The sequence below is a fragment of the Microcaecilia unicolor genome, chromosome 6 (assembly GCF_901765095.1).
Source record: "Microcaecilia unicolor chromosome 6, aMicUni1.1, whole genome shotgun sequence".
NCBI classification, from domain to species: domain Eukaryota; kingdom Metazoa; phylum Chordata; class Amphibia; order Gymnophiona; family Siphonopidae; genus Microcaecilia; species Microcaecilia unicolor.
Window position 1 is genome coordinate 340,362,610 of NC_044036.1, and position 11,163 is coordinate 340,373,772.

Below are 11,163 nucleotides of genomic sequence, written 5' to 3' on the forward strand. Positions count from 1 at the left end.
TTGCTATACTAGGTAATAGTGGGAGACCTGGCTATCACAGCTGCTTTCCAGACCAGAACATGGTCACGTTCGTACTGGTTGAAATACGTTTTGCTTACTACATGTACTTTTTAAATAGTTCAAGCCAAAAAATCCAATTGTCCATCAACTATCGGAGAAAACCCGTGTGTAGTCAGAGGAAAGCTTAAATATGTGGTACTTTATCTTCCCTTTAAGGAAGTTATCGCCAGCCAGGGTTGGCAGGAGGAGGGTGGGAGGAGAATGACAGTGGCAACAGCTCCCAGAACTCATCACAGGAGACCTGTGACCTCAGCAGGACATCGGAATCCTGCAGCAAATGTGGCAGTGACGGCCAGTCTGGAGCCAGCAGAGAGGCGAGTGATCCAACGGAGAGGTGAGAAATGGAACTGACGACCTGCATGTTATAGGTATTATGATAGGAAAATTTAAAGATGATACATTGTGCCAAGGCCCCCAATAATACAGATTAGAAAAGTAGCTTAGGGCTTTGGTCCCTTACTATACAACAGTTGCACTAAAGGTATTTTTAAAAAAACATGGCTGGTGTGCAAGTTAAATATATAATTTCAGTTGAAACGCCCATTCATGGGCATAAAAATAGTGACTTGACTTGTTTCCTTTTTTAAGTTGTTGATTTGTCTTTATACAAAAGGGTAATAGAAAAAAAAAACCCTACAGAATGAGAATCCGGTTATAAGCCTAGTGGGACCCTAGGAAAGGGACCCCCAGTCCTGTACCCTAGATATGCTCCATCATCTCTCCTCAAGACACTTACTCTGCCCTACCAATATCCCACGCATGGTCTCCTCTTCCTGGTCTTTCTCTCCCATCCTGTTATGGCCCCCTTCTCCACATAGCCCCTTGTAGGATCCGTCTTCCAATGGTGCCCCCCCCCCCCCCCCCCCCACCGAATCTCACCTCATTTAGCTGTCTGATCTGAGGCCCAGTAGAAGTATTTTGTAGCAGTAATAGGGAACAATCAGTGTAAGCTGGTGCATGGTCCACAGACCTGCAGCAGCCTAGGTCCGTGCTGGTTTTTTTGGGGCAAAAGCCTGTGTGGGTGGGGAGGGGGGAGTGCTGCTGCATGGCCTGTGAGCACATGCTGGCTCTCCCCTTCCCCTTTCCTAGCCTAGTACTTACTGTCAATAGGTCATGTGCTGTGACAGAGCACTGACAGGCCATGGTGAATGAGAAAAGAGCCTGGCTTCCTACGCAACAGCTAAAAAATGGCAGAAAAAATCCCTGCAACAAAAGGATCCTAAAGTCCCAATCTACAATGAGCCCACGCATCACAAGAACCATGCAACCAAAACGGAGCCTTAGCAGAATGACAAGGAGCTTCAAAAGCCTACGTGGGCCATTTCCAGGTCTGCATTAGGAGGACTGGGGTGTTTTTTTCCTCTGTTATAGGATTAATAATTTGTTTTGCAGAGTGGAAGCTATCAACCTGAATGACTGTCTGCAAGAGATAAACCTGGTGAAGGTAATAACCAAGGGAGAGACAGTCTTCCTCACCCGAGAGGAAGTGCAGGAATTTGTGAAAGGGTAAGTTGCACAGAGCTTATCTCTTCCCTTCCAGTTATGGCTTAAACTCATAAATACACTTATGAAGATAAAAAAAATATATAGGAAAATCCCCTCCTTTCTGAAAAAATGTTAACAACAGAACTGCCACAGTGGTAGAATGTGTAATTGCTAGCATAGGGAAGGTTGCTTAACATGAGCTGTCTGTCCTTCATAGGTGTGCCCTCCTGAACTGTGAAGCCATCCTGGAGCTCTTGAACCACTCGCCTCGATGATGCAAGTACCTGTGTCCAAATGGTGAGGACATGTTTGAATGTCACTACGATGCCTGGAATATGAATGGAGCAAAGAGAAGTTTGGTGCTCTGATCCAGGCGCCCGTGCTGCATGCACTGATCCCCAGCTCAGCAAAGTCAATAAAGTCAGAGGCCCAGACATCTTAATAGTTGTAGTATAACTCAAACTTAGAAAGCTACAATAGTAATACTAGGGTAAAATATCTATATTAAGAATTCTCACCTCAACATTCTGAAGCTCACTCTGTAGCAGGGAAACTCTGGAGCCCTGCACTTAGGCTGTCACCACTCACTCTCACTGATAGACCCACCCACAGCCACGCCTCTTCCGCACATAATTTGCTACCTCAACGTTCTAATGAAGCTGCAACTTCCGGTTTGTGAGGTGCCAGAGATCGGAATTTAGCCCCATTACTGTTTGCCCCGCCCTCGCGTCAAACGTGATGACGTCGAGGGCGAAGCTGTGACACTTGACCAATCGCATCGCTCCGCTCTCAACCTCATCACATTTGACGCGAGGGCGGGGCATACATCGATCTACTACGCGAGGACGAACGGAGGGAGTGAGCCAGGCAGGCTGTAGGTGACAGGCAGCGAGGGAGCCAGCCAGCCACACTCTAAGTCGCGGGGACACCCTGAAGCACGGAGGGTAAGTCCAGCAACAAGGGGAGGGGGATGGGAACGAAAGTGCCTTGCTAGCGCCCGTTTCATTGGCCTCAGAAACGGGCCTTTCTTACTAGTTATATAATAGTTGTATTACTTGTAGCTACCACAGTTATAAAAACAACTATTGCAAAATATTAATCTTTACTGTATCCAAACATCCCTTCATACACTTTGCTGTTCTCACAACAAACGTCCTCCTCGTTGCTCACATTCTCTTCACTCCGACAACTGAAGTTTTCATCTTTGACAGGCTTTATGTGGACTGTGGTAATCGGAAGGAAAATGCATGTGACATATGATGTTGTTTGAACTCATTTTGAAAGAATCTGAACTATTTTCTAAAGAAATGTAGAGGCTAGTACTCCATGTCTGATCCTATGTGTATAAAGGAGTGATCTGATGGGCAACGAGGATGTTTGTTGTGAGAACAGCAAAGTGTTTAAAATTTTAAGAATTGAATATTTGTACGAAGGGATGTTTGGATACAACAAAGCTTATAAAGATCAGAAATACCTGCAGCTGCAGAGCAGGGTATGAGCAGAACTGCCAAGTTGCTTGGGATTCGGAGGATGTGATAGTTGTAGCCTGCCTGTATGCATTAAAGTTGTCATTTTTTGACTATGAGGAATATTTAGGTTGTTTTAACAGTTAATTGAAAAATACACAGCTGAGCGTTTTGTTTGAGCATCTTGTTTTGGAGATTTAGCCGAAAGGTTCAGTTACTGTTTTAGGGTAAAGGGTGTTTGCGAGTGTCGGCAACTCCAGAAGTGGGGTGGAATGATTGATTTATTTATTTTAAAATTTTCTATAGCATCGATAACTAGGTAGGTTACAATAAACATATTCAGTGTTCATAACACAAAACAAAACAAACCATAACAAAAATACAATCTTCAAGGTTAAAAAAAATACTGTAACCAAGTTTTGATTTCAACAATTTTCTAAACTGTGTCACACTGCTACAATTTCGAAGTTGACCTGGCAATGTGTTCTTGCAAAGGCATGTTAATTGACAGTGTGCCTTATCTCCCCCCCCCCCCCCCCCCCCCAGAGAGCCTTGTGTGCCATCTCATCCCTCATGTGTGCTGATCTTTTGTCACATGACCAGATGTTTATGGTGATCAAAACCAGTTTGCAGCAGCTCAGCCAGGGGAACCCAGGACCAGTAGCAAACAAAGCAACAAAGGTAAGTGGCCCCCCCCCCCCCCCCCCTTTACACTCAACCCATTGAGATGAAGGGGAGGTGTCTTTCTGTAGCTGGTGCTGGAATGTGGAACGGGCTGCCTGGAGAGGTCAAATTCACTCCTGATCACCCGACCTTTAAGAAGCAACTCAAGACCTTCCTTTTTGGCAGAGCATATGCCGTGGGCCCTTCTGGTGCCCCACCCTTTTAACCCACGGCTCTCTGTGATAATTTATCACCTCCCCTCTCTTCCTTTCCTCAGTTATTTCTTTCTCCCTCTTGTGACCTGTATTTTGTACTATTGTTTGCTTATTAACTATTGTACGCCACATTGAGCCTGCCCTTGGGTGGGATATAAATGTCATAAATAAATATCCCTTAGTTGGTAAGCCATCTAGGCAATTTGCCATATCTGATGCATTCAGTAGAAATTGAAAAGGAAAACGAAGTGAGAAATACAATTTACAGTATACAGAAAGGAATATTATAAGATCCCCTGTCATTGTGCATCCCAGACTCCCAAGACTCAGCACTCGTACTCTTGAGCAGCGGTTGAGTCTGAATAATGCATGTCTTTAAAGATCAAGTGCTTTTTGGAAAAAATGTCAAGGGCAACTTTTGCATTTCTGGAACCGAGTTTCCAGACACGGGTATGATGGCAGGAAGTTCCAGCTTGTGGAACCTGCAACACTAGAAAGGGGAGTAAAAACAAATCTTTTGGCCTGGTACCTCTTGTTTAAGACAACTTGTAGTTATATATATAACTGTAGTTATTTTTGTGTGCTCACAATGTTACATGCCCTTAATTTCACCATGTTAAAATCAGCCTTCTCAATCATGCATATATGTAGTGGAATTAGAAGAGGTACAGAGAAGGGCAACGAATGATAAAAGGGATGGGATGACTTTGCTATGAAGAAAGGCTAAAGTGGCTAGGGCTCTTCAGCTTGGAAAAGAGACGGCTGAGGGGGAGATATGATAGAGGTCTGTAAAATAATGAGTGGAGTAAAATGGGTACATAGGTACATAAGCATCGCCATGCTGGGACAGACTAAGGGTCCATCGAGCCCAGCACCCTGTCTCTGACAGCGACCAAAAGAACAAACACAATTTGTCCCGCTCATCCCACAAATAGCGGATTTTTCCCACGTCCATTCAATAACATTCTATGGCCCTTTCCTCCAGGATGCCGTCCAACCCTTTTTAAAATTCTGATAAGTCAACCGCCTTAACCACTTTTTCCGGCAACGAATTCCAGAGTCTAACTACTATGACTTGCTTGTTTTCTCTTTCCAAAAATACTAGGACTAGGGGGCACGCAATGAAGCTACAAAGTAGTAAATTTTAAAACTAATTGGAGAAACTTTTTCTTCACTCAACATGTAATTAAACTCTGGAATTCGTTTCCAGAGAATGTGGTAAAAGCAGTTAGCAGGGTTTAAAAAAAGGTTTGGCTAGCTTCCTAAAAGGAAAGTCTGTAAGCCATTATTAAGATGGATTTGGGGAAAATTCACTGCTTATTTCTAGGCTAAGCAGCATAAACTTGTACTTTTTTGGGATCTTGCCAGGTACTTGTGACCTGGATTGGCCTCTGTTGGAAACAGGATGCTGGGCTTGGTGGACCTTTGGTTTATCCCAGTATAGCAACGCTTATGTTCTTATGCTTCGAGGCAGAGCATTGTCTTTGTCCTATGTGGTGGAACTCCTTAAGAAATGTTAAATTGCTCAGCTGTGGCATCCAGTCATTCCTTCTTGAGATTTGAAGCTGATGCTGTTGGCAGTAGTTCAGCCTCTCCCTGAGCCATGGAGGGAAGCTGTGTTGAAGGACTTCACCCTAAAGACAATATTCCTGGGGGCTATTGTTTGAGTAGGAGAATTTTGTAGCCACAGGCTCTTCTGTGTAGTGAACCCTTTGTTCTGTTCCTTAAGGAGAAAGTGGCTCTTTGTCCCCTGCCCTGCTTCCTCCCCAAAGTGGTTTATTCTTTCCATATTCACCAGTGCATCTCAGTGCTGGTGTTGGGGGATGCATGAGGTGATGGACTCCAGAAGAAGCTGCTTTGTTTGGACATGCTGGAGACCAGGACTGTATCTGAATTCAAGAAAGTATGGAACAGGCATGTGGGATCTCTTAAGGTGAGGAAGAGATAGTGGATGATGTGGTTGGGCAGACTGGACAGGTCATATGGCCTTTATCTACTGTCATTTTCTATGTGTAGGGTGCTTGACAGATATATTGGAAGGAGAGAGGAGTTCCGGTATTCATACCACTTTTATTTTTTGTCCTGTTTGGCAGACAAGAGACAGATGAGGTGGCCTTGAAGGTCACTATAGCTCGGTGGATAAAGGAGGCCATTCTGTTGGCGTATGTCTTCAGGGGCTGCCAAGTTCCTTCAGTTCTTAAGGCAACTTCCTGGATGAAGCATAGTCTTATTACCCCTCAGGACAGTTGTAGGGCACTAACTTGGTGTTCATGCATTCCTTCGTGAAGCATTATTGGCCGGATATCCAGCCTCATCGGGATACAGAGTTTGGATTGAGAATTCTGTCCATGGGACTAGCTGTATTTCTTTGGTACTTCCCACATGTCTGGAATGGTCTGAAGGGATGCTAAGAGGAGAAATTAGTTCTTAACTTGCTAATTTTCCTTGCTGTAGTCCAGAGGTCCTCAATTCAGTCCACTCAACACACCTAGCCAGTCAGGTTTTCAAGATACTCACAATGAATATGCATAATGTAAATTTGCATACCAAGAAGGCAGTGTATTCAAATTTCTCCTGCATATTCATTGTGGGTATCCTGAAAACCTGACTGGCTAGGTGTGTCCTGAGGACTGGGTTGGGAACACCTGCTTTAGTCCCTCCAGAACCCTCTAGGAGACCGCAGTGAAGTCTGTCTTCATGAAAGAGGACAAGCAGAGATTTTCAGACTCTGTTTATTTCAGTTCATAATTGTTCATTGGACACTGCCTTTGCTGATTATTCCCCAGATTGATGAGGGTTAAATTTCTGGTTGCTTAATTGAATGTTAGGCTTAGGACAGAAATACTGATTGGCTGTGGACTGCAGCCAGTGTTTTTTTTTTTTGTTACATTTGTACCCCGCGCTTTCATGGCAGGCTCAATGCGGCTTACATGGGGCAATGGAGGGTTAAGTGACTTGCCCAGAGTCACAAGGAGCTGCCTGTGCCTGAAGTGGGAATCGAACTCAGTTCCTCAGGACCAAGTCCACCACCCTAACCACTAGGCCACTCCTCCACTGTTGCTACTATTTGAGATTCTACATGGAATGTTGCTATTCCACTAGCAACATTCCATATAGAAGTCGGCCCTTGCAGATCACCGATGTGGCTGCGCAGGCTTCTGCTTCTGTGAGTCTGACGTCCTGCACGTATGTGCAGGACGTCAGACTCACAGAAACAGAAGCCTGCGCAGCCCTTCTACATGGAATGTTGCTAGTGGAATAGCAACATTCCATGTAGAATCTCCAATAGTAGCAACATTCCATGTAGAATCTCCAATAGTATCTATTTGATTTTGTTACATTTGTATCCCATGCTGTCCCACTCATGGAAGGCTCAATGCAGCTTACATAGGGCAATGGAGGGTTAAGTGACTTGCCCAGAGTCACAAGGAGCTGCCTGAAGTGGGAATTGAACTTAGTTCCTCAGGACCAAAGTCCACCACCCTAACCACTAGGCCACTCCTCCACTTCTCCACTGTTGCTACTATTTGAGATTCTGCTATTCCACTAGCAACATTCCATGTAGAAGTCGGCCCTTGCAGATCACCAATGTGGCCGCGCAGGCTTCTGCTTCTGTGAGTCTGACGTCCTGCATGTACGTGCAGGACGTCGGACTCGCAGAAACAGAAGCCTACGCAGCCTTCTACATGGAATGTTGCTAGTGGAATAGCAACATTCCATGTAGAATCTCCAATAGTAGCAACATTCCATGTAGAATCTCCAATAGTATCTATTTTATTTTTGTTACATTTGAGGTGGCCTAGTGGTTAGGGTGGTGGACTTTGGTCCTGGGGAACTGAGGAACTGAGTTTGATTCCCACTTCAGGCACAGGCAGCTCCTTGTGACTCTGGGCAAGTCACTTAACCCTCCATTGCTCCATGTAAGCCGCATTGAGCCTGCCATGAGTGGGAAAGTGCGGGGTACAAATGTAACAACAACAACACCTAAATCTGACTCGTCTTACTTTCAGAGAAAGTGATTTAACTGCCTTAGTTTTTTTGTGCATCTTTAACGAGCATAAGGATCAAGCTCTCGTCTCATCTGTCAGCACTGGGGTGAGATGGAGTGGCAAAGCAGTGCACAGAGAGCCTTGTTTTACCACTGCTTGTTTCTGCTCTGTGCAGGGAAATCTTACACTTAACTATAAAATGTATATGTTGTGTCATCACCATAGGCAGTAAGACTGATTGTAGATACATTGCTCAAAGTAATTTCATCTTTCATCCTTGTGGTTTATCAGATTCTAAGGCAGTTTGAAGCTTTGAACAGAGTTAAGCTGACCTCCGAAAGCCTGCAGTGTGAATCCCGGTCAGCCTGTGTCTCAGAGGAGGATCTGCTCACCAACACCTACCCCACGGCTGCGAGCGAAAGCGTAGCACAACCTTTACAGTCATCCCCTTTCTTACTAAGTACACCTGAGCTTGTGCCCTCCAAAAACTCTCATTCTGAACTTGCTCTGGCTTCCCCCTCACCGTGGGGAGAGCCAGGAAGTGAGGAGCCCCAACATCCAGCTACTCACGCAAGCTGTGCAGGACCACCACTCACCATGCTGGCAGGTACAGAGGTGTCTAGGAACAGAACAACACTCACCTCCTCTGACACACAGACCTTAACTCTGCATTCTGGGGGAGCACAGGACCACAGTACGTCGCTGTTTGCCGGGATGAACCTAGTTACCCTGCCAGCTGCAAGGAAGAGGCATTCTGAAGCAACAGACTCGGAGCTGCAGGACCGGGAATGCACAGATACATTAAATGCCATGCAAAGGCAACCTTCCTCTTTCTCCTTTTTGAATATTTAAAGGGACACAGTCTACATCCTCACCTAAGAGTCTACCTGAATGTTTCTTTTCTTGAAAAGAAGATATTTGTTTTAATACAAATACTGGCATTTTGTTTTAAAAGGTTTTGGCTAAGCCCTCAATTAAATCCTATAATGCGATGCATATATAAAGATGAGCCTCAAGGACCAAATGTCCTTAAGTACATACCTACCTCCTCTGTATGAGAAAAGACTTCATGTGGCAGGAATCAGCCACCCTCCTCCACTCAGCCATGTGCATCATCGGTGCTGAGTGAATAATTACATTTAATACTATATAACACTTTAGATCTAAAGTGTTATGCAGGTCAAGAGACTATGTAGCTATTGAAAATGTTAGGAGATGTCTTATGAGGTGTTAAAAACTGATGTACCGTATTTTGAGCCTGTGTAGAGCCATTAAAAAGTATCTGAACAGGGCCAGAAACCGTCTCTGCCTTTCCCACCTTGATAATGTTATCAATAGAAATCAAACAAAATAAAACATGGAAAAGAAAATAAGATGATACCTTTTTTATTGGACATAACTTAATGCATTTCTTGATTAGCTTTCGAAGGTTGCCCTTCTTCCTCAGATCGGAAATAAGCAAATGTGCTAGCTGACAGTGTATATAAGTGAAAACATTCAAGCATTACTATGACAGTCTGACAGGGTGGGAGGATGGGGGTGGGTAGGAGGTATGCATGGGGACATCAAAGCATATCATTGATATTCTAACAGGGTGGGTGTGGATAGGTGAGGGGTGGGGTGATCAACAGAGACATACAGCTTTATGGTTTATAATGGGCTAGGAACCCCAGGTCCTTGTTAAGTCCTTTCTGTTGGGTGTTAAAATATTCAATCATTCTGACTTAAAAGGTCTTACGTTTTTGTATGGTTTTAAAGTTACCTTTCAGTATTCTCACTGTGAAATCACTGATACAGTGTCCTGGTTCTGTGAAGTGCTGTCCCACCGGGGTGGGGGCCCTACTGAAATACTGAAAGGTACCTTTAAAACCATACAAGAACGTAAGACCTTTGAAGTCAGAATGATTGAATATTTTAACACCCAACATAAAGGACTTAACAAGGACCTGGGGTTCCTAGCCCATTATAAACCATAAAGCTGTATGTTGATCACCCTCCCCTCACCTATCCACACCCATCCTGTTAGAATATCAATGATATGCTTTGATGTCCCCATGCATACCTCCGACCCACCCCCATCCTCCCACCCTGTCATAGTAATGCTTGAATGTTTTCACTTATATACACTGTCAGCTAGCACATTTGCTTATTTCCGATCTGAGGAAGAAGGGCAACCTTCGAAAGCTAATCAAGAAATGTATTAAGTTATGTCCAATAAAAAAGGTATCATCTTATTTTCTTTTCCATGTTTTATTTTGTTTGATTTCTATTGATAACCTTAAGAGTGGACTAACACGGCTACCACACCTCTCTACATGTAGAACCCCAAAGAATAGCAAGATTCTGGAACCCTAAAGAGTAACAAGATTCCAGGCAGAATCTCAAAGAGTAGCAACGTTCCACGCAGAACCCCAAAGAACAGAAAGATTCCGGAATGCTAAAGAGTGACAAGATTCCAGGCAGAATCTCAAAGAGTAGCAGCATTCCATGTAGAACCCGATCTGAGGAAGAAGGGCAACCTTCGAAAGCTAATCAAGAAATGCATTAAGTTATGTCCAATAAAAAAGGTACCATCTTATTTTCTTTTCCATGTTTTATTTTGTTTGATTTCTATTGATAACCTTAAGAGTGGACTAACACGGCTACCACACTCCTCCACCTTGATAATGAAAGAGGGGGCAGCAGCAGTCCCTCCTCATTCTCATTTTCACCTTTGCTATTTGTTTTCCTCCTATCTTTTTTTTTTTTTTTTTCCCCTTTGGAAGTAGGAAATTTATTTATAGGGCCCTATTTCAAACATGTTGGCTTAATTTCTTTTAGTTGGCTATAGGGGTGGACTGACAGTGGTCAGGACCCCCAGGCAGTAAAGGTCATTGGGGTGTGCCCCCATCCCACATACCCTGAGCAATTGGGGCCCTGGTGGTCTAGTAGCTTCTTGGGGGACAGGAAAGAACACCGCTCTTGCCTGCTCACTATCACTACTGTGCCTGGTGCTGCTGTGTTTTCAAAATGGCTGCCGAGACTTACCGCAGTAGGACTCGGCAGCCGTTTTTAAAACATGGCGTCGCCAAGCAGAGTAACAGCAGCGGGCAGGAAAAGAGTGGGATTCTTTCCTGCTCCTGCAGAGGCCACTTGACTACTGCTACTACTACTATTTAGCATTTCTATAGCGCTACAAAGCGTACGCAGCGCTGCACAAACAGAAGAAAGACAGTCCCTGCTCAAAGAGCTTACAATCCACCAGGGCCCTTCAAAGTAGGACTGGGGAGGGCAGTAATGTGCAGC

The 11,163-nt window shown here is 44.4% G+C and overlaps 1 protein-coding gene across 1 annotated transcript in view; it reads left to right on the plus strand.

Annotated features, from left to right (window-relative positions):
- Window positions 1-9,172, plus strand: part of LOC115473533 (AP-4 complex accessory subunit Tepsin-like) — a 42,169-nt gene extending 32,997 nt beyond the window's left edge. The window contains 6 exon segments of the mRNA XM_030208573.1: window positions 217-394; window positions 1,453-1,566; window positions 1,763-1,811; window positions 1,813-1,842; window positions 3,558-3,692; window positions 8,170-9,172. Of these exon segments, the coding sequence (XP_030064433.1) occupies window positions 217-394; window positions 1,453-1,566; window positions 1,763-1,811; window positions 1,813-1,842; window positions 3,558-3,692; window positions 8,170-8,730 (1,067 nt within the window). The 3' untranslated portion in view covers window positions 8,731-9,172.
- Window positions 9,173-11,163: the final 1,991 nt, after the last annotated feature.